Source organism: Trachypithecus francoisi, unplaced genomic scaffold, assembly GCF_009764315.1.
Source record: "Trachypithecus francoisi isolate TF-2019V2 unplaced genomic scaffold, Tfra_2.0 Lachesis_group14, whole genome shotgun sequence".
Lineage (NCBI taxonomy): Eukaryota > Metazoa > Chordata > Mammalia > Primates > Cercopithecidae > Trachypithecus > Trachypithecus francoisi.
Genome location: NW_022681459.1, coordinates 62,708,564 through 62,731,977, shown reverse-complemented (window position 1 = coordinate 62,731,977; position 23,414 = coordinate 62,708,564). Strand labels below are relative to the sequence as shown.

Genomic DNA, 23,414 nt, shown 5'->3' with positions numbered 1-23,414 from the left:
AAGGTCACACCACTGCACTCCAGCCTGCGCAACAGAGAGATACCCTGTCTCAAAAAAAAAAAAAAAAAAATGTCCCCAGCACAGCCCACCAGGCCTTGTCCCGCTGCCTGTCCCATGTACTTAGTTCCCAGGTCACTGCTCCAGCCACATTCCTTCTCGCCTCACCGTGCAAAACCTTTTCCTGCCTTCGGCCTTTGCACTTTCTGTTCTTGTGCCAGGAACATGCTTCCCCCAGATCTTTGCAGGCCTGGATCATTCTTGTCTCCACCCAGAAGCCCTGTTTCAGGGCCCTTTTCCCTGGTCACCATTGCTCCCTCCTGGCGTTTGCCAGGGACCGCCATTGCCTCTGTGATCTGTTCCAGAGTTTAGTGACAGTCTAGCCTTCTGGGGCTGCTTACTCCTGGCTAACACGGTGAAACCCCATCTCCACTAAAAATACAGAAAATTAGTCGGGTGTGGTGGCGTGTGCCTGTGGTCCCAGCTGCTTGGGAGGCTGAGGCAGGAGAATCACTTGAACCCAGGTTCAAGCGCCCTTGCCCTTCCTTGCATGAATGACCTCACTGATTCCTCACAATGCATCGTTGGTTTCAGTGCTATTGTTGCCCCCACTTGACAGATGCAGAAACTGAGGCTCAAGTGGCCTCAGATCACCCCACTGGTCAAGTGGCCACACCGGGATTCAGTGGGCCCAGGTCATCTGAGTCAGAGTCCTGCTCCCCACACAATCGGCTCCCACAGCAGGGTCTGTTGGACTGAATTACCGCCTGGTGCCTCTCCCAGCGCAGTGCCAGGAGCCGAGAAACTTGTGACCTGTGATGAATGCCTGACCGAGGCAGGTGTCTGCTGGGACCGTGGGGCCCCACCCGGTCCCTCCGACACTGTTTTGCTCTTGCTCTGCACCCTCTTGGGGACACATCCTCTCCAGCACTTTCCTCCTGGCCTCTCTGAGGACTCCCTGCCTCTGTCGCCCAGGAGAGCCCAGTCTTAATGGTTCCTCCTCTGCTGTCCTGAGGGCCCAGGCTTCTGCCTGCCTGTTTCCCCTCCCACCTCCTCTCTGTCTTTGGGGAGCCTGATACTGTTCTGGTTTTGGAAGGAGATCCACAGTTATTTTCAGCGGTGGCAGCAGTGGGGTATCCTCCAGCCCCTGGGAGCACGTGTCTGTTAGTAAGTGTTCGAGAGGGGCCTTCCTGGTGTTATTCCTCTTTTCTGGGGCCTCTAGAGAGGAAATGAACGTTATGAAAAGCTCTGCTCTGGGTACTTGCTCTAATTCTCCCATCAGCCCCAGAGGGGATGTTAATTTTTACAGAGGACCAATCTGAGGCTTGGAGAGGCTAAGTCACTTGCCTGAGGCTACCCAGTATAAGCAGCAGGCCTTGGATTTGAATTGGCAGGTCTGTATGATTCCTCAGTGTCTGAAGTCTCTTTCTGATCGGGAGGCTTTTCTGTTCTGGTTTGGTAGCATCTGGTGACATCCAGGACTGGGCCTCAAATTCCCCACCTGACAGTTTTCTGGTAGGAGCCTTGGACTTGTTACAGTACATCAGTGCAAGGGGTTGTGTGACTAACAGTCCATGGAGTTGTGCAGTCCACGGCCCAGACAGCTGGCCATGTACTGCACATCTCCCAGTGTTCAGGGTCTGCCTTGCTTGTCTTGGTTTGTCAGTAGCTCAGGAGCCCCTTTGACAATGGCTCTGAAGTCCTGACTTCAAAGGCGCTCCCCACTGTGCCTCTGAGCACCAGACTTGAGACTGAGTCGAGCCACCTGATCCCCAGTCACACTGAGGCTACCCTCCCAGCCTTTCTCCCTGCTGGCCCTCTGCCTGATCCCTTAGGTCTCTGGGAGTAAATTCCACCCCTTCCTCAGGGCCCACCTGAGGCTGAGACTCAGCTTGGCCAGGTGGAAAAGAACACAGGTCTGGGAATCAGGAAACCTGGGTTCAACTTCAGCCTCTGCTGCTGACAACAGTGCCACCTTCTCTTTCTGAGCCTTAGTTTTTCTACTCTGCCAATTGGGGACAGTATAAATAGCCCTCTCCACTCGAGGGGTGATGGCTGCAGAGCCTGTAAGAGGCAGAGCTGTGGGCCCCGATGCCCTCATGGGTCTGAAGTCTCATGGTCATGGGGTCTTCCCAAATCAGGACTGGCAAATGGTGGCTCACGGGCCACCGCTGCCCACGTCTGTGCCCATGGCTGAATTAGAACACAGCTTCAGAATCCTTTCATTTTTTTACTGTGGCCAGATTAGCATAACATACCATTTTAATGTTGTATAATTCAGTGTACATTTTTTTCTTTTTTATAATTTATAATTTATTTATTGTAGAGATGGGGTTTTGCTATATTGCCCAGGCTGGTCTCAAACTCCCAAGCTCAAGCAATCCTCCCACCTCAGTCCCCCGACTAGCTGGGACCACAGGTGCATGCCACCATACTCAACTAATTTTTTTTTTTTTTTTTTTTTGAGACGGAGTCTCGCTCTGTCGCGCAGGGCTGGAGTGCAGTGATGCAATCTCGGCTCACTGCAGCCTCCGCCTCACAGGTTCAAGCAATTCCTCTGCCTCAGCCTCCTGAGTAGCTGGGACCACAGGCACGTGCCACCACGCCCGGCTGATTTTCTGTATTTTTAGTGGAGATGGGGTTTCACCATGGTAGCCAGGATGGTCTCGATCCCCTGACCTCATGACCCGCCCGCCTTGGCCTCCCAAAGTGCTGGGATTACAGATGTGAGCCACTGCGCCCTGCCCATACCCAGCTAATTTTGGTATTTTTTGTAGAGATGTGGTTTTACAATGTTGCCCAGGCTGGCTGTTCCTTTTTATGGCTGGAAAATTGTCCAATGTATGGATGTACTACACTGTGTGCCCCCGTTCATCTGCTGGGCACGTTCAGGTCAGAATCCCCGTTAACACAGAGCATCCTAACCCAGTGGTCTCTAACCTTTTTTTTTTTTTTTTTAGGCAGTGTCTCGCTCTGTCACCCAGGCTGGAGTGCAATGACACGATCTTGGCTCACTGCAACCTCCAGCTCCCGGGTTCAAGCCATTCTCCTGTCACAGGCTTCCAAGTAGCTGGGATTACAGGCGTGTGCTACCATGCCCAGCTGATTTTTTGTATTTTTAGTAGAGATAGAATTTCACTGTGTTGGCCAGGCTAGTCTCAAACTCCTGACCTCAAGTGATCTACCCGTCGTGGTCTCCCAAAGTGCTGGGATTATGGACGTGAGCCACGGCACCCGACCAGTCTCTAAACTTTTCATCATGTCTTCCTTTCAGGAAAAATGTTTGCACCAATCCTCCCATTCAATATAGATTTATTGGTTTTATATATGCTGCTACTGTACTAATATATCCTGTGCATTATAAAATCCCTGTAAACTATAGGCATCTTAAAGATATAAGATAATATTAAGAATGCTTCTCATATTTTTCCCATACCCGTCCTGGAATCATTACCCATCCTGGGCATCAGCCATGGAAGAAAATGTGTTCAACTCACATTGAAATTGTAGTTTCTGAGGCCGGGCGTGGTGGCTGACTCCTATAATCCCAGCACTTTGGGAGGCTGAGGTGGGCAGATCACCTAAGGTCGGGAGTTTGAGACCAGCCTGACCAACATGGAGAAGCCCCATCTCTACTACAAATACAAAATTAGCCAGGTGTAGTGGCGCATGCCTGTAATCCCAGCTACTTGGGAGGCTGAGGCAAGAGAATCACTTGAATCCAGGAGGCAGAGGTTGTGGTGAACCGAGTTTGCACCATTGCACTCCAGCCTGGGCAACAAGAGCAAAAGTCCATCTCAAAAAAAAAAAAGCAATTATAGTTTCTGGCCGGGCATGGTGGCTCACGCCTGTAATTCCAGCATTTTGGGAGGGTGGGGCTGGTGGATCACTTGAAGTTAGGAGTTCAAAACCAGCCTGGCCAATATGGCAAAACTCCATCTCTACTAAAAATACAAAAAATTAGCCAGGCATGGTGGTGAACACCTACAGTCCCAGCTACTCAGGAGGCTGAGGCTGGTCTTGAAGTCCTGGACTCAAGTGATCCTCCTTTCTCAGCCTCCCAAAGTGCTGAGATTACACACGTGAGACACCACGCCCAGCCAAAAAGCATGAACTTTAGAGTCAGGTACCCTGGATTTGAAGCCAAGCTCTGTCACTGACCAATTGTATGACTTTGGGTGTGTTAACAATAGCTGAGCCTTAACTGTCTTATCTGCAAAATGCTGATGGTGCAGGGTGTATTGGCAAGCTATTGTTGCATAATAAATTGCCCTACAACATAAGGCTTAAAACAAGAAATATTTGTTATCTGACAGTTTCTGTGGGTGAGGAATCTGCTTAGCTGGTGCCACTGCCTCAGGGTCTCTAACAGGCTGTAATCACAGCATCAGGTAGGGCTGTGGTTTCATCTGAAGGCTCAGCTGAGGGTAGATCCTTTTTTTTTTTTTTTTTTGAGACAGAGTCTCCCTCTGTTGCCCAAGCTGGAGTGCAGTGGCATGATCTTGGCTCACTGCAACCTCCACTTCCCAGGTTCAAGTGATTCTCCTGCCTCAGCCTCCCAAGTAGCTGGGACCACAGGCATGTGCCATCACACCCAGCTAATGTTTTGTATTTTTAGTAGAGGCGGGATTTCACCACATTAGCCAGGATGGTCTCAATCTCCTGACCTCGTGATTTGCCCACCTCGGCCTCCCAAAGTGCTGGGATTACAGGCGTGAGAGACACCGTGCCTGGCCTTTTTTTTTTTTTGAGATGGAGTTTCGCTCTCTCACCCACATTGGAATGCAGTGGCACAATCTTGGCTCATTGCAACCTCCGCCTAGGCCCAGCAAACAATTCTCCTGGGCTCAAGCAATTCTCCTGCCTCAGCCTCCCAAGTAACTGGATGATGGGCATGTGCTACTATGCCCGGCTACTTTTTGTATTTTTAGTAGAGACAGGGTTTCACCGTATTGGCCAGGCTGGTCCCGAACTCCTGACCTCAGGTGATCCGCCCACCTAAACCTCCCAAAGTGCTGGGATTACAGGCATGAGCCACTGTGCCTGGCCTGAGTGGATCCATTCTTAAGCTCGCTGACATGGTATTGGCAGGATTCAATTCCTTGTGGGTGTTGGACTGAGGAGCCCAGTTCCCTGTGGGCAGTTGGCTGAAGACTTCCCTCAGTTCCTTGCCATGCGTATCTTTCCAAAGGGTAGCCCAAAACACAACAGCTTTCATCAGAGCAACCAGGAAGTGGGGGAGGAGAGGATGAGCAAGATGGAAGCAGAAATCCTTTGTCACTTACTCCCAGAAGTGATATCCCATCACTTCTTGCCATATCTTGTAGGAGGGTCAGTGAGATAGCATGTGTAATATCCTTGGGATCATGCAGGGTGCCCTGTATCTGGCAGAATTGTGTCCATTGTTATTTTCTATATAATACACACATAAACATAGATTTTTTTTTTTTTTTTTTTTTTTTTTTTGAGACAGAGCCTTGCTCTGTTGCCCAGGCTAGAGTGCAGTGGCTCAATCTCGGCTCACTGCAACCTCCCCCTCCCAGGTTCACTGCCTCAGCCTCCCGAGTAGCTGGGATTACAGGCGCCTGCCACCATGCCCGGCTAATTTTTGTGTTTTAGTAAAGATGGGGTTTCACCATGTTGGCTAGGCTGGGTTTCAAACTCCTGACCTCATGATCCACCTGCCTCTGCCTCCCAAAGTGCTGGGATTATAGGCGTGAGCCACCATGCCTGGCCCGAGAGTTTTTGTTTTTGTTTTTGTTTTTTTTATTTGTTTGTTTGTTTTTGAGACAGAGACTCTCTCTGTCACCCAGGCTGGAGTGTAGTGGCATGATCATGGCTCACTAAAACCTCCGCCTCCTGGGTTCAAGAGGTCCTCCCTCTCATCTTCCCTGGTACCTGGGACTGCAGACATGCACCACCATACCTGGGTAATTTTTGTATTTTTTAGTAGACGCGAGGTTTTGCCATGTTGCCCAGGCTGGTCTCCAACTGCTGAGCTCAAGTGATCCTCCTGCTTTGGCCTCCCAAAGTGCTGGGATTACAGGCATGAGCCACCGCCCCTAGCCCACTATATTTTTTCTTTTTTTTTTTTTTTTTTTTTTTTTTTTTTTTTTTTTTTTGAGACGGAGTCTCGCTCTGTCGCCCGGGCTGGAGTGCAGTGGCCGGATCTCAGCTCACTGCAAGCTCCGCCTCCCGGGTTCCCGCCATTCTCCTGCCTCAGCCTCCCGAGTAGCTGGGACTACAGGCGCCCGCCACGTCGCCCGGCTAGTTTTTTGTATTTTTTAGTAGAGACGGGGTTTCACCGTGTTAGCCAGGATGGTCTCGATCTCCTGACCTCGTGATCCGCCCGTCTCGGCCTCCCAAAGTGCTGGGATTACAGGCTTGAGCCACCGCGCCCGGCCTATTTTTTCATTCATCACTCCATCCACTTGCCGGGTCTGGGTAGGGGCCTGAGACCCCAGACCAGCCCACAGCTCTGCAGAGGGAGGGGGAACACAAGATGGGGCCCAGCGCATGCCAGCTTCTGGAGGAGTCAGCCTGGGGGTGGGGGCTGGACAGGTTCACAACCCAGGAGGGCCTATGGCTCCTTGTTATTTGGGGTGGGTCCAGTCCCAGGATATCTTGGTGTCAGTGCCCGGGAAGACCTTTAAGACCTGGCTGAGGGGTGGTGGAAGAGGCCACATCTATGGTCAGAGGGTCCTCAGTGCCTGTGGCTGAGGAAGGAAGTGATGGACACCCACCTGCATTGTGTGATCCACAGAAGTTGCTCTGGGGACCCCGCTCTGAAATGCCTGCTTCACCTGGGCCTTGTAGCTCATGGAGGGCCAGGCAGCAGGCGAGGGTGGCAGCCTCCCTGGGTGGTGTCAGGCAGGGCTCTGCCCACGTCTAAGGTGTGGCCCCGCCCCCGACAGCTGTTCTCCATAGTGGTGTTCGGCTCCATCGTGAACGAGGGCTACCTCAACAGCGCCTCCGAGGGAGAGGAGTTCTGCATCTACAACCGCAACCCCAACGCCTGCAGCTATGGCGTGGCCGTGGGTGTGCTCGCCTTCCTCACCTGCCTGCTGTACCTGGCCCTGGACGTGTACTTCCCACAGATCAGCAGCGTCAAGGACCGCAAGAAAGCCGTCTTGTCTGACATCGGTGTCTCGGGTGAGCCCCACCCAGCGGGTACCCCCTGCACAGAGTCTGCAGAGGACTGTCCCGGCCATAGGAGGTGGCTGCCACCTTTCTTCCCATTTTCCAGATGAGGAAATGAGGTGCAGGCGGGTGAATGGACAGACTCAGGGTCACATGGCTGGCAGCAGGAAAGATGGGACCAGGACAGGGCCTGGGACTCCAGAATAACCCATGCTGCCACAGGCAGGGGAGCGTGGGTGGGGTTCTAGTTCCTTCTAGTCTAAGGGACCCATGGATGCCACTGTAATGTCCCAGCCCCCCTGGCTTGGCCCGTGTTTCAGTGGCCTCTTCTGTGCCACCTCCCTGGGGCAGCCTCATGAGGACTAAGCAAGGCGGTGACTGGGGAGCCTCAGCCTCCCCACCCCTCCCAGCCCGACCTTGGCAGGACCAGGGCCTGGACCTGTAGAGCCACCCTGACCTGCTGCCCTTTGCCCTTCAGAAGCAGCCTTTGGCAGAGGCACCCTGACCTCTGCCCCGTGTGTTCCAGGAATCTGATTGGTGGATGCTTTCAGGGGTCAGAACCCCAGGCTTCAGCCTCGCTGTTCTGAGGCTTGGGTCTCTGGACTGGGACCAAGCCCTAGTTCTAAGCCTGGAGCTCTCAGGATAAGCCAGGCTGAAGGCAGGTCATGAGGCCTAGTTTTAGAAGGAACTAGAATTGAATGAATGGTTCTCAAACTTCCGCAGAGCCTCAGGGTTCCCTGGCAGTGCCTCTGGGAGGTGGGCTGGGCCCCAGGTGGGTACCCCACCTGCTTGGCAGATGCACCCCTTGTCCTGAGCAGGTCTGGGCTTCTCTGGGGAGACCTGGGCACTCACAGGAGATTGTGTGGCCGTGAGGCTCCCACTGCTGACGCCCCCAGGCTCGGCTCTCAGTGGACCCCTCACTAAACCTGGGGCTCTGTCGGGTCTTAGCACGTTAGAAGTCGAAGCCCACCCAGCCAAGCTGCCATCCTTGCCCCAGCCTCGTCCTCCTCCCCACACCTCATTTGTCTGGCAGCCTGGGGGTTGGGGTCTTCCTACCTGCAGAGCTGCAGGCATCAGGGGTGGACCAGGGGGACCCATATCAGGGGTATGACTGGAGATGGGGGTTTGGCAGAGGCTGCAGAAATGCGGCCTGAGTTGATTGCCTTCTCTCTCTGTCTCTCCCTCCATCCTCCCCTCTCACTGCCCGTGGCTCTCCTCTGTCTGGCCCTGACCCTGCCCTGTCTGTGGCCTCCTCCCCACTGTATCTGGCTGGCTTCCCTCTTCTCGCCTGCATCTTCTCTTGGCTCCCCTCTTTCTTCCCCTGCCCCCCTTGCCTCTCCCTTTGGGGGTGGGGGAGCATGGGAGATGCGCTCTTGAATGTCCCCGTGTTCCTCGGCTTCCCCATTTTCTCCCCACTCACCCTCTACCCCATGTATGGCACTGCCCGTTCTGCCCGGCACTGGGACTCCCCCAGCCTTCTGGGCTTTCCTCTGGTTCGTGGGCTTCTGCTACCTGGCCAACCAGTGGCAGGTCTCCAAGCCCAAGGACAATCCGCTGAACGAAGGGACGGACGCAGCCCGGGCCGCCATCGCCTTCTCCTTTTTCTCCATCTTCACCTGGGTGAGTACAGCCACCGCCCACCAGCCCACACTCGCCCCCTTTCCCCACTGAGCCCCTGGACTGGTGGCCTTTTGCTAGCCCCGAGCCCGCTCTGCCTCCGGGAACCCACACCACCCTCGCTCCCTCTTCTGCCTGCCTGTCTCTGCGGCGCCCACAGTGGTGCTGCCTCCCTCAGCAAGGAGGCTGCAGCCCTTGGGGGCAGCACAGTCACTGGAGATGGCAGACCCTCACTGTGGTGCAGAGCAGCCTTCCTGGGAGTCATGGACCACCCCCGCTCAAAACCACTCTGGGTGGATGAGTTGTTTATTATCCCCTTTCACAGATGAGAAAGCAGAGGCCTAGACATGAAGGTGAGGCTTGCAGGGTTTGAGGCTAGGGAAGCCCTGCCTAGGAATTAGGAGGTTCCCATTGGGGCTGCCTCTAATTTTTCCTAGCTTCTGTCTTCCCGTCCGTAAAACGAGGGGGTAGGATTTGGGGAAAACAGGTGTCGATATCAGATGCACATGGGCCAGGCAGGACCTGAGAGCCATGAGCGGGCCAGGTGACACATGCGTGCCTGTTCTAAGAGGGTACCTCTGCTCGGCTGCCAAGCAGGAATAGGGACATAGACAAGGCAGAAGTCTGAATTTTTACATGAAATCTGATCTTGAAGTGTTGGAAATTTATTCAGGTTTAAACAATATATTGTGTGTGTCAAACTAAGCATGTCTCTAGGCCCAGCAGGCCGTGGGCTGGCCGACTGGAGGCCAGGCAGCACAACAGCTCGGCCGGCCCCTCTTTCCTGCTGGTCTGGCTCATCTCTGTTTCTTCTCTCCTAATCACCCTTCTGCAGAGATCTAGGGTCACCTCAACTCCATAGTCCCATCCCAAGAGCCCTCCCCATAACCCACAGCTGCCTCCCCTCTGGGCTGGCCAGCAGTTCTGGGCCCAGCCTCCTGCAAGGAGACCCTGGAGGCTACATACAAGCCGCCAGCCCTCCCTGTTTCCCCCATCCTCCTGGGCTTGCCCTGGGGTGACTTCTTTTTCTTTTTGAGGGCCCCTGGATATCCATGTTTTGGGGGTATACCCATCTCCCCCACAATATTAAAAGCGTTTGGAGGAGGAGACCCGTGGTTCAGGCCCTAGTGGGCCAGCCTTGGCTGCTCCAGCCCTCGGTGTCCTCAGGACTGGGTAGGAAGAACCTGGTGACCCCAGGGGATCTCAGTCCAGAGAAGGTGCCCCAGGAGTGGGGACCACCCAGCCTACGGGAGGAGCTTAGGGGCGGGCCTCACAGAGGAGTAGTGGATGATTTCTAGCCATGGGTCTGAAGTACCTGACTGACAGGTGCCTGCCCGGCCCCCTGAAGCCAGCCCTCCCTCCTTGGTACCTCTCCAGCTCTTCCCCACCGGCCTCACCCCTGCTCTCTCCTGGCAGAGCCTGACCGCAGCCCTGGCCGTGCGGAGATTCAAGGACCTAAGCTTCCAGGAGGAGTACAGCACACTGTTCCCTGCCTCGGCACAGCCGTAGGCCTCCCTGGCTTGCAGAGGCCGGCATCCCTGTATCACCCCTGGCGGTGAGGTGGCAGGAGCAACCTAGTGCCAGAAATGTCCAAGATGCCAGGGCATGCAGGGCAGTGGAAGGCTGGCTTGAGGAACGGATTCAGGTTCTTCACTGACTCATTCATTCCTTCACGGCCTCCTTCGTTTATTCTTCATGCGTTCTTTCATTCAGTAAACATTTATTGAGCAGCTGTTTTGTGCCTAGTGATGAATTAGGTGGGGTCCTTGGCTCCAGGAGCCCACAGGCTGGGGAGGAGAAAACAAACACATCAAAATCTCTTCCAAGTGGACAGCCGTGGGCATTTACCAGGTTGGCGGTGGCCCCATACGTGGGCTACCCGGAGGCATTCATGGCCTCCGTTGCTGAGCTGTGGGTGCAGAGCAATAGCCTCTCCCTTCACAGTGGTGTGAAGAGTGACCTCACTGTCCTCAGGGTGAGCGGCCTGGCCGAGGATGTCAGAGGACTCCTGGTCTGGCTCTGTCCTCATGTGCTGTGTGACCCTGACAAACCCCTGCCCCTTTCTAAGCCTTAGTCCACTTACCTGAAATGAGGGGTGATAATGGACAAACCTCTCAAGGCTGTTGTGCCAACGAAACAAAGGCCAGCACAGGGCAAGCATGCTCAATAAATGTAAGCTCTTTCGTTCATTCATTCACTCATTCATTCATTCACTCACTCATTCATTCACTCACTCATTCATTCATTCATTCGTTCATTCATTCATTCATTCTTCTCTCCAGAGAGTCAGGGGCACCTCCAGAATCTCTACTTTGAGAGTAATTCTCAGGTGATGAATCCTTGTTCCTCCAAAGGATTTTGGTTTCTGGTTCTACACAGGTTTCCTCCTGGGGGCCCCCGGCTGCCTGGGCAGGAGCTCACCCATTCCTCCGCTCTCTGCAGGAGTTGAGGAGGTTGGTGGAGCACAGACAGTTCCCCAAAGCAATGCCTCAACCCTGCCAGGGCCTGAGCACACCGAGAGTGAGCTTCCTGGCACTGGAGGCATCCCAGTGCAGACGCAAACTGCCTGTTGCACACTGGAGATGCTGCAGAGAGGGCACCTGCACTGAGAAAGTGGGGCCAGGGGACCATGAGGTCCCTGGGCTCATCAGAACTCCCATCCTCCCTCTGCAGCCCAGGCCAGCGGGGGCCCAGGCCTCTCCTTTGCTGCTGTCTTGTGGCCCCGTAAACTGGTTGCCCAAATGAAGCTGTGACTTAGTGAGGGCGGAGAGCTGACCACAGAGACAGTATGAGTGTCTACGGCCAGAGGCTTCTCGCTAGAAGGGTCAGTAGGGGTTATCTGCTCCAGCCCTCTGCCTCTGTACAGGAAACCAGCCTGGACAGTAGAGCCAGGGAGCTCGGGAAGAACCGAGTCTACAGACATTGCTCTCAAGGTTCATTCATTCTGTCCCAGTGGGCTGGCCAGGGCTCAAGTGTACCCTCAGGGGGCTCTTCACCTCCCCTGCTTCTTCAGGCTCTGGCATCTGAGCCCCCAGCAGCCAGGACCTCATACCAACATAGTGGGAAACCCCAGAGGGCCGCACCTTAGCCTAATTTCTTTAGACCTGGTCTGCCTTTCCCAAGGCACTGGCACTTTGCTTTAAAAACCCACCTCCCAGAAAGGGCTGCCCCTCAGAACTTTGGTCAATGAGTACAATCAAAAGGTAATGTCCTAGCTGGGTGTGGTGGCTCATGCCTGTGATCCCAGCACTTTGGGTGGCCAAGGCGGGCAGATCACCTGAGGTCAGGAGTTCGAGACCAGCCTGGCCAACATGACAAAACCCCGTCTCTACTAAAAATACAAAAATTAGCTTGGGGTGGTGGGTGGGCGCCTGTAATCCCAGCTATTCGGGAGGCTGAGGTAGGAGAATCACTTGAACCCAGGAGGCAGAGGTTGCAGTGAGCCGAGATTGCGCCATTGCACCCCAGCCTGGGTGACAGAGCGAGACTCCGTCTCAAAAAAAAAAAAAAAAGAAAGAAAAGAAAAGGAAATGCCCAGTCACTGGGTTTCTGGAACTTTGTGGAATAAAACACTAGGTATGTTCACTCTCTACCTCTTCACTAAGTGACTCTTTTAGGTTGTTGGTTGACTTAGTTCCTTGTCAGGGGCCAATCAAAGGGAAGGAGGTGAGGGTGCCCTGACCTGGGAAGGGGAAGCGGTAGGACCCCATGTTTAGGGATGGGTTCTAGCAGTAACTCTGCCACGACGCTTCCTTTTCTAGGCCTCAATCTTCCCAGCCCTCCAGGGGTCTGGAGAGTATCAGCACATTCCCATTACAAGCAGATTCCCTGGGCCGGGAAAGTTTCTGGAGAAGGCTTTTGCAATAAACCTCTAAGCTGGTTTTCTAATGACAAGTTTGATTTACTTAAACTTTGACTTAGCTCAGTGTGGTCAGTGTCATTGTCCTTAATAACAACCTAATTGCTTTCATTGAAAAATAACTTCCTAACCATGCATGTGTGCTGTAGACAAGTCTCTCCCAATCTGAGATCTGTGGAGACAAAAAAAAGGGGGCGGGGAGAGCTTCAGGCCAGGCGCAGTCACATTGAATAGTCAGGGCTCTGCCAAGTCGGATGATCCTGAAACATGTTTCACTCTATTTAACTCAGTTTCTCACTTAGAATTAGGTTTAACAGCAGGTGACAGAAATCCCAAACAACAGTGATTTCAACCAAGTCCAAGACTGTGGAAGGGGCCCAAGGCTGGCATAGTGGCTCCAGAGGTCTTCAGTGACGCAGGCATCTTTCCTATTTTTTTCAGAGACAGGGTCTCACTCTGTTGCCCAGGCTGGATCATAGCTCACTGCAGCCTCAAACCCATAGGCTCAGGCAATCCTCCCACCTCAGCCTCCTGAGTAGCTGGGACTACAGGCGAGCACCACTATGCCCGGCTAATTTGTTTTTTGTGGATTTTTTTGGTAGAGATGGGGTCTTGCTATGTTGCCCAAGCTGGTCTTTTTTTTTTCTTTTTTTTTTTTTTTTGAGAGAAAGTCTCACTCTGTCGCCCAGGCTGGAGTGCAGTGGTGCTGTCTCAGGACACTGCAATCTCCGCCTCCTGGGTTCAAGTCATTCTCCTGCCTCATCTCCCGAGTAGCTGGGATTACAGGCACTCACCACCATACCGGGCTCATTTTTTAATTTTTAGTAGAGATGGGGTTTCACCATGTTAGCCAGGCTGGTCTCGAACTCCTGACCTCAAGTGATCCACCCACCTCAGCCTCCCAAAGTGCTGGGATTGCAGGCATGAGCCTTCGCGCCTGGCCTCTCCTGCTTTCAAGAAGGAGGTCAGATTGTTATTGTGCCTGCTGTTTTTCAAGTGCCTTTAACTCAACATAGTCAATATGCCAGAGATGCATATTTTAGCCCAGGCTGGTCTTGATCGCCTGGCCTCAAGCGATCCTCCCACCTTGGCCTGTCAAAGTTGTGGGATTACAGGCATGAGCCGCAGTGCCTGGCCCCCAGGCATCTTTCATTCCTACAGGCTTGGTGCATGGTCTTTGTGGTCCCTTTTAGCAACTAGAGTTACAGCCATCACATCTGCATTCCAGGCATCAGGTCAGAGGGTGGGACAAAGAACATGAGGGTATCCCATTGGCCAAAACGTAGTCACATGGCCATGCCTAGCTGCAAGAGAGACAAAAGAATGGCTCTTAGGAGATGCCAACAGTCCTTTGTCCCGCTGAGAAGCTTTTTTTAAGGAGGCTGTTGTGAGCCTTTGAGCCATCTTAACACTCCATAATGGAGATCTAGAACTTTTGGTAGCCCAGACAGACCTCTGGGATTGGGAGACAGGGGCAGGTGACTTCTGGGGTACTTTCTGGCTGGACGATATGGTTTTGGGCATTTCCGGGGATGGCTGTGAGAACAGCCTTCTTTCTCCACAGCCAAGCTTGGTCTCATGTTTGGTGCTTTGAAGATCTTTAATCCTCTCCTTCCTGTGTCCTGTGAACTAACCACCACTAACCCAGTGCCCTTGTCTGTCTCTCCCCTAACCACCCCCTCCCGCCTGTCCTTGTCCCCGCCGGCCTTCGTCCCTAGGCGGGCCAGGCCATGCTGGCCTTCCAGCGGTACCAGATTGGCGCCGACTCGGCCCTCTTCTCCCAGGACTACATGGACCCCAGCCAGGACTCCAGCATGCCTTACGCACCCTACGTGGAGCCCAACACTGGGCCGGATCCCGCCGGTATGGGCGGCACCTACCAGCAGCCGGCCAACGCCTTCGACACCGAGCCCCAGGGCTACCAGTCGCAGGGCTACTGAGCCACAGTGACCACCTGCCCCCGCCCCCTCTCCCATCTGTCCGCTCCCTCCACAGCCAGCCCCTGCTCCCTCCCAAGCTGCCCTGCCCAGCACCTCATCAGCCTCTGCCGTGTCCCACTGAGGTCCAGGGTAGCTCAGGGCAGGGCTGGGGCAGTCCAGTGTTGGGGACTGTCTACATGTGTGCAAGTATATCCCAGGGCATGTGCCCCCCAGGGGCCTAGAGGGTGGGGGCCGGGGTATTTGCATTCATACATTGTGTCATCAAGCATTCCTTGAGCACCTGCTGGGCATCCGGCCTGTGCTGGGCATGGGTGGTGAAATTAACCAAAACGGCCTCTGGAAAAGGGAGCAGTGAGCTGTGGAGGAAGCCCTGGTGGTACCAGAGGCCAGAATGGTGGGAAAGACAGACCCAGATAATGCTGGGAAGTGTGGCTACACCGTGGCTTGGTCATAGGGTGAGTGTGAACAACCACAGGACACTGGGGGCTGTCACCCTGCTCTGGCAGCCCTACTAAGAGTGTCAGGGCTGTCTCCATTTTATGGTTGAGGAAACTGAAGTCTAGAGAGGTCAAGATTACTTGCCCAGAGTCACTCAGGCAGCTAGTGATAGAGGTGGGGCCAAGGCCAGGCTGCCCACCTGCAGACCACATGCTCTTCCCTGGCCACCCACCTCCCCCCATCCCCACGCTTGGGGCTTCCCTGCTCAGTGTTACTGTCATTCTGGGAGGCCTTTGGGCCCTCAGCCCCTTGAGACACCCTGATTCTGCTGCAAGTCAAGGGCCCATTCTGCCCCAGCTGTTCCTCCTCCCCTGGGGACAGCCCCACCTCCAGGTCCCTCCGCCCACATCCCCCTGGTACTACCCCTGGCCCTTGGCCTCCTCCGAGAGGGCTCGCCCCAGGTGCTGCTCTGTGCTCTGCATGTCCCACAGACGCTTGTTCCAGGGGGCTCCAGCAAACCCCTTCGTGGTCTCTCAGAGGACTGATCACTGTCCTTGCCTCTAGGAGGGCTCACTAAGCCCTTACCTCGGGCTGGGTGGTCAACAAGGCACAGATGAGGGTGTGACTGGCCCAAGGTCACGGTGAGTGAGTGGCAAAGCTGGGCCTAATGCCTGGGTTTCTTGGCCCCAGCTGCCCAGCAGGTGCCTCAATTCCCTGCCCTTATGACCTCCCAGGAAACAGAACTGATCTGGGATGCTATGTCACCTCTCCTCTCATCTGGCGTCAGTCAGGGTTCAGGGGCTGTAGCAGCCAAGGGCATGAGAGGTGTTTCCTTGGCCTTCCAGAAGGCCCACTGCAGAGCCAGCTTCCCTATGGGAGGCAGAGCAGCAAGGACAGTGGTTTTGGAATCAGCCAAGTCAGCTCCTGGGCTGCAGCTGTGAAGAGACACTGCCCCCAGGATGACACAGGCAAGAGCCCCTGAGGCATGGGAGGCCCAGGGAAGACCACGGGCTGTGGGGGAGAGGGTGGCAGGTGACCCAAAGGCAAAAAAAGGGCTGTGAGGTCTGAGGAGGTCATAATCTCTTCTGAGTGGGGGCAGGTCGATTCTTGAACAAGGTGGGCTCCTCACTGAGCTGTAAGGGACAGGGAGGTGTAGGAGAGCACTGGGGGCCCATCCCCCTGTCCACCCAGTGTCCACTGGCCCATCCCTCAGGGAGCAGAGTAGAGCAGGTGGTGGACGGGCCCAGAGCTGGGTGTTTCCACCACCATCCCCCCATCCCCCCTCCAAGAATCCTAAGAGGCAGGCGATCCCTCACCTGCTTACTCATTCAGCAGTTATCCAGCCCCTGTGCTGGCGATACCAAGGGCACGGGTGGTCCCTGCTTCAATGGCCCTAAAGCCTGGCCAGAGTTAAGGGAAAGAGGAGGAAGTCCTAAGCAGAGAAGTAGTACCATTGTCCCCATTTAACAGAAGGGAAACTGAGGCTCGGCAAGTATAGGCAAGTTGGCAGTGGAACACAGATCTAAACTCAGGTCTGTCCAAGTCCTCCCAAGGGACAGCAGTGATGGAGAGGACCCCAGGCAGCTGAGTGACAGCTAGTTGTTGCTGACTTCATTTTCTAATCTGGGGAAGGGGCTCTGTCCACAGTCCCCCCTGCCAGGTGGCCCAAATGGGACAAGCATGGGGGCAGGTTATCTGCTGGCCTGAAGAGTGAACCCTATACCAGGCCATAGGCGAGGGTGTAAGTGAGTGCAGGAGTGTTTATGGCAGAGTGAAGTTCTGTGCCCACCACAAGAGGCTGTGAGATGTTCTGACCCTCCCCTGCTGATGGGCACTAGGAGACCTCAGGGTGCTGCCCATCTGTTTCTCCTTGGGTGCCAGCCAGCTGCTGGTGATCCTCAGCTGGAGGGCAGGGTACCAGGTAAGCTTAACTCCATCCTGGGTGTTTGTTACAGGCCCTGCCTGCCACCCTAGGCAGGAAAAGTTGTCAAGACTCCTGCCAAGAATGGGGGTTGCTGAGTCATCTCACGAAGAATCCCTCACTCTTCCTGGGTTCAGCCCAGAAGCACTCCCAGGCATGATCTTCCCCATCAGGCTGGACTCTGACAGGGACCTGCCCAGGATGGAGATGAGAGAGGGTGAGAGATGGAGGGTGGGATCTGGATGGGACCCAGGGCTCCTGACTCTGCCCTGGAAGGTTCATGGGGAAGCTCGCTCCTTCTGTTGGCAGAGGACAGCCCCTGGGGGACCCCAGGCCCGACTCTGTCTGGTATCCCTTTTCTTCCCAGCTGCCCTCCCCTGCTTCTCCCTTGCTCCCAAAGCTTTCCTTGGAGAAGGGCCCTGCTGCAGCTGGACCCTGCAGGGTGGCTCCCTCCTCCCCATCAAGCACAAGAGAGGGCCCAGGAAAAAAAGGTTTCGCGTAAGTGTAGAGTCGCAAGGACCCTTAGAGTTGGCAGAGTCTGGGATAGGGAGACAGCGACTCGTCCAAGGTCAAGCACAGAGGGAGAGGTTCAGGAGCCAGGTCTTCTGCCTTCTGAGTTGGCTCATCCTGGGCAGTCACAGACTGTCCTGCCTGCACGGCTCCTGATCCACCTGGGGTATTGCAGTTGAGGGGCTAATTCCCAGGGGACTGACGTTAGTTCCCCACTCCATCCTTCCCTGGTGATTCTTGATCTTCGAAGCCTCGGGGATCCCAGGTTTCCCCATGTAACCAAGAGCCCCTGCCTGTTAGCCCTGGGGGACCCCTAACCTTGGCCCAAGACCCCTTTGATTCTCTAAGGAGCACGAAAGGGGGAATGCCCCTCCCAAGAGTTTATGGGAGAAGGGACTGGGCCGGCTGCCTCCTAGCGATGCACTTGACCTGACACTCCCCATGCCCTGGTGCGCACAGCCCTTGTCGGTGCCCTGGCCCCTCCCGCAGCGTTACTGCCTGTGTATAGTATAAATATATATATTTTCTATATATAAGATGTATAATATAAGGCTCCATAAATATATCTGTGTGTGTGTGTGCGTGTGTGTGCGGTGAAGGGCGGCCCCCATCCTGGGCCCCCACTCTAGGCCCCCCCACCACCTGGTTAAGTCTCGAGTGAATCCAGTGGCCCCGTGGCACCCTCCTTTATGACATCCATCCATCTGTGGTGAACCAAGTGAAGGTGGTGACTTCTGGTGACATAGTAATAAAGTGAAGACTCAGAACCCACCAGTGATTGCCAGCGTGTCACCGTGTTTCTTTGTTCTTCATTCTGCGTTTGGCTTGGATGATCCATCCCGTTTGTCTCCCCAGACAGGCCATGTCTTACTTAGTTATTATTGTTTGTTAAGTTTTCATTATACAATGAACCTGTGAATGTATTATCTTTTTAAAAAGTAAAATTGGCCGGGTGCTGTGGCTCATGCCTGTAATCCCAACACTTTGGGAGGCCCAGGGAACTCCTACCCCGGTGGATCACCTGAGATTAGGAGTTCGAGACCAGCCTGACAGGCATGGTGAAAACCTGTCTCTACTAAAAATACAAAAAAAAAAAAAAGGGCCGGGCACGGTGGCTCAAGCCTGTAATCCCAACACTTTGGGAGGCCGAGATGGGCGGATCACGAGGTCAGGAGATCGAGACCATCCTGGCTAACACGGTGAAACCCCGTCTCTACTAAAAATACAAAAAACTAGCCGGGCGAGATGGCGGGCACCTGTAGTCCCAGCTACTCCGGAGGCTGAGGCAGGAGAATGGTGTAAACCCGGGAGGCGGAGCTTGCAGTGAGCTGAGATCCGGCCACTGCACTCCAGCCTGGGAGACAGAGCCAGACTCCGTCTCAAAAAAAAAAAAAAAAATTAGCCGGGCATTGGTGGCGGATGCCTGTAATTCCAGCTACTTGGGAGGCTGAGGAAGGAGAATCACTTGAACCCAGGAGGCAGAGGTTGCAGTGAGCCGAGATCGCGCCATTGCACTCCAGCCTGGGCATCAAGAGCAAAAATCTGTCTTGAAAAAAAAAAAGGAGGCCGGGTGCGGTGGCTCACGCCTGTAATCCCAGCACTTTGGGAGGCCGAGGCGGGTGGATCACGAGGTCAGGCGATCGAGACCATCCTGGCTAACACGGTGAAACCCCGTCTCTACTAAAAATACAAAAAAAATAACAAAAAAAATTAGCCGAGTGTGGTGGCGGGCGCCTGTAGTCCCAGCTACTCGGGAGGCTGAGACAGGAGAATGGCGTGAACCCAGGAGGCGGAGCTTGCAACCTTACGTGTGCACATGTCCACATACATGCCCCATCACCATTTCCTATCCTGGTTCCTTCCCGAACCCCCCAGAAGTAAACAGGATTAGGTGATTGGCCTCATTCCTTCCAAACTTATTTCCATACTTTTACATACACATGTTTTACAAGATATGGTTTTTAAATTTACTGGCCTTCAGCTGGCTGTCATGGCTCACACCTGTAATCCCAGCACTTTGGGAGGCCAAGGTGGGAGGGTTGCTTGAGCCTAGGAGTTCGAGACTAGCCTGGTCAACATAGTGAGACCCCCATGTCTAAACAAAACAAAACAAAAAATTAACCCGGGCACAGTGGCTCATGCATATAATCCCAGCACTTTGGGCAGCCGAGGTGGGTAGATCACGAGATCAAGAGATGGAGACCATCTTGGCCAACATGGTAAAATCTCGTCTCTACTAAAAATACAAAATTAGCCAGCTGTGTGGTACACGCCTGTGATCCCAGCTACTTGGGAGACTGAGCCAGGAGAATTGCTTGAACCCAGGAGGCGGAGGTTGTGGTGAGCCGAGATCATGCCATTGCACTCCAGGCCTAGGCAACAAGAGCGAAACTCTATCTCAAAAAAAAAAAAAAATTAGCTGGGTGTGGTGGCCAGCACCTCTAGTCCCAGTTACTCAGGAGAGGCTGAGGCAGGAGAATCATTTGAACTCGAGAGGCAGAAGTTGCAGTGAGCCAAGATCACACCACTGCACTCCAGCCTGGCAACAGAGTAAGACTCCGTCTCAAAAAATAAATAAATAAATAAATAAATAAATAAATAAATAAATAAATAAAGTGGCCCTGAGCTGGCAAAAAATTTACCCGGAGCCTGTAAAGTACCAGAAACTTGCTAGGCACTGGGAGTCCAACACCAAAGGAGGTAGGCAGTGCCCTCCTGGAGATGATCACACAGTGGGGGAAATGGTGTCAACTAAACATGCAAGCAAGAATATCAATTGTGCTAAGTGCTAGAGTGGATTGGAGAGATTATGAGATGTAATTTAGACCACCCCGACTAAATTGACCATCACCGGTCGAGCAGGTGACCCTCGACTCGAGCACTCTCCATGAGCAGTGGTTGGAGGTGAGCAGGCAGGCTGGTGAGTTACCCAAGCTGGTGAGTTCTGCAGGTAGGACATGGGACTCAGGGGTCCTCGGCTGAGAAAGAGCTTGGAAGTAGTGGAAGGCAGGTGTAGTGCATGCACAGAAGGGAGAGGTGAATGAGGAAGGACAGGCCAGAAGGTACTCATGGATCCCACAGTGTAGGGCCTGGAGGCCTCTGTAAAGCCACGAAGGGTGGGTGACCACAACAGTGCGTGCTCTCAAAAGGCCACTCTGCTGGTCAGATGGCAGTCAAGAGACAGAAAGGTCACCATGACTGTGGGAGAATGGAGAAGTCCAGATGTATTTGATGAAGGCACAAATCTGAAAATGAACGGAGGCCAGGCGCGGTGGCTGACGCCCATAATCTTAATACTTTGGGAGGCTGAGGCAGGTGGATCACCTGAGGTCAGGAGTTCGAGACCAGCCTGATCAACATGGAGAAACCCTGTCTCTACTAAAAATACAAAAATTAGCCGGGCGTGGTCGTGCATGCCTGTAATCCCAGCTACTCGGGAGGCTGAGGCAGGAGAATAGCTTGAACCCGGGAGGTGGAGGTTGCGGTAAGCCGAGATGGCGCCATTGCACTCCAGGCTGGACAACAAGGGCGAAACTCTGTCTCAAAAAAAAAAAAAAAATTAGCCAGGTGTGGTGGTGGGCGCCTAGAGTCCCAGGTACTCGGAAGGCCGAGACAGAAGAATCGCTTGAACCCAGGAGGAAGAGGTTGCGGTGAGCCGAGATCGCGCCACTGCACTCCAGCCTGCAACAGAGAGAGGCTCTGTCTCCAAAAAAAAAAAAAAAAAAATCCCACGAGAAAAGGCTCTGGAGCCCAGGCCCGGTGGGAGGAGCAAGTGGGCGTGGCCTCGACATGGCCCGTCGGTCAAGGTACTGGCTCTGCCCACGCCCTGGAGAGGGGCGGGAGAGAGAGATGCTAAGCCAATCGGATTGTGGTCATCGGGGTGGGCGGAGTCAGCAGGAGGTCCAAGGAGCAGCGGGTTCCGAGGGGAAGGAGCGCCGCGGGGCGGGTGAGGGATTCCGGGGTCCGTTCCAGGACACCCAGGAGGCCCCCCTTTAGGAGGGCCGGAGGGCCGTGGCTGCCTGCAACCCGATGAGCCCGAGCGACTCTGAAGGCCGACCCCGAGGCCGCTGCCCAGCGAGAGGAGCCGACCCTTGGGGGACAGCGGGGTCGGGTTCCAAGCTGGGCTGCTGGGGCTGATCAGGCCGCCCGCCCTGCTTAACCCCTCTCACCTGATGATTCCCCTCCCCAGTCCTCAAAGAGGCGAAACGTCACTGTGGTCCGCAGAGGGCAGGCCGTGTGTGCGGAGTAGCTGTCATCCCTTAGCGGCCACGCCCGCCTCCCTGTCCACTTCCCGTCGCGGTTCAGGTGTTCGATCCACTCTGCGGCACCACAGGCCCGTCACGTGCCTCCCCTGCCCAGACACCCCAAACACCGAAACTCATCCGAAGGACCTGCACTTGCCGCCTGTCGACGCTGAAGAACCACTCCCAGGTGGAGAGAACAGCACCTCAAAAGGGATGGGGGATGGACTGGGGAGTCGGTCCCGTGGAGCATGTCAGCGACCCGCTCCACGCTGCGATGTGGTCCTTAAGAAGTTAGGGCTAGGCACTGCGGCTCACGCCTGTAATCCAAGTACTTTGGGAGCCTAGGCGGGGGGATAACCTGAAGTCAGGAGTTCGAGACCAGCCTGGCCAACATGGTAAAATCCCGACTCTACTAAAAATACAAAAATTAGCCGGGCATGGTAGCAGGCGCCTGTAATCCCAGCTACTCAGGAGTCTGAGGTAGGAGAATTGCTTGAACCCAGGAGGCGGAGATTGCAGTGAGCGGAGATCGAACACCACTGCACTCCAGCCTGGGTGACAGAGAGAGACTCCATCTCAAAAAAAAAAAAAAAAAAAAAAAGAGAGAGAGAAATTAGGGCCGACCACGGTGGCTCATGCCTGTAATCCCAACACTTTGAGAGTCCAAAGCTTGAGAACAGCATCTCTACTAAAAATACAAAAATTGGGCCGGGCGCGGTGGCTCAAGCCTGTAATCCCAGCACTTTGGGAAGCCGAGACGGGCGGATCACGAGGTCAGGAGATGGAGACCATCCTGGCTAACACGGTGAAACCCCGTCTCTACTAAAAAATACAAAAAACTAGCCGGGCGAGGTGGCCGGCGCCTGTAGTCCCAGCTACTCGGGAGGCTGAGGCAGGAGAATGGCGTAAACCCGGGAGGCGGAGCTTGCAGTGAGCTGAGATCCGGCCACTGGACTCCAGCCTGGGCGACAGAGCGAGACTCCGTCTCAAAAAAAAAAAAAAAAAAAAAAAAAAAATTAGCTGGGCGTGGTGTCAGGTGCCTGTAATCCCAGCTCTCCTAGCTACTCGGGAGTCTGAGGCAGGAGAATTGCTTGAACCCAGGAGGTGGAGGTTGCAGTGAGCAGAGAGGGTGCCACTGCACTCCAGCCTGGGCGACAGGCTGAGCAGTCACTCAGCCTGGAGCGAGACTCCATCTAAAAATAAATTAATAAATAAGTTAGGGCCGGGCACGGTGGCTCACACCTGTAATCCCAGCACTTTGGGAGGCCAAAGTGGGTGGATCACATGAGGCTAGAAGTTTGAGAACAACGTCTTTACTAAAAATACACCTGAGCCTGTGGTCCCAGCTACTTGGGAGGCTGAGTGGAGAGGATCTCCTGAGCCCAGGAAGTTGAGGGTGTAGTGAGCCGTGATCATCACCACCACTGCAATCCAGCCTGGGTGACAGAGTAAGACCCTTTCTCAAAAAAAAAAAAAAAAAAAAAAAAAGTTGTAATGGAATGGCCTTCACTGGACTTAAGGGAAGTCATTAAACCCTGAAAGGGTTTTAACTAAGTCAGGACAATTTGGAGAAATATGAAAACTATTTCAAAGAAATACTAGGTTTCAGAATCAGGGCTGCTGCATGATTTGCAGGACCCAGTACAAAATGAAAGTTCAGGGCCTCTTGTTCAAAAAGCAATGTTAAAAAATAGTGTAATTTGGTCAGGTGCGGTGGCTCACACCTGTAATCCCAGCACTTTGGAGGG

The 23,414-nt window shown here is 54.1% G+C and overlaps 1 protein-coding gene across 4 annotated transcripts in view; it reads left to right on the top strand.

Annotated features, from left to right (window-relative positions):
- Nucleotides 1–18,200, top strand: part of SYNGR1 (synaptogyrin 1) — a 32,731-nt gene extending 14,531 nt beyond the window's left edge. The window contains exons 2-4 of one of the 4 annotated variants that reach the window (XM_033233906.1): nt 6,912–7,149; nt 8,612–8,757; nt 14,332–18,200. In XM_033233906.1, the coding sequence (XP_033089797.1) occupies nt 6,912–7,149; nt 8,612–8,757; nt 14,332–14,553 (606 nt within the window). In that variant the 3' untranslated portion in view covers nt 14,554–18,200. Of the gene's footprint in view, nt 1–6,911; nt 7,150–8,611; nt 8,758–10,131; nt 10,944–14,331 lie in introns of those variants that run through there. The other 3 variants (XM_033233907.1, XM_033233908.1, XM_033233909.1) reach the window with 3 other exon arrangements.
- The last annotated feature ends 5,214 nt before the right edge of the window (nt 18,201–23,414 follow it).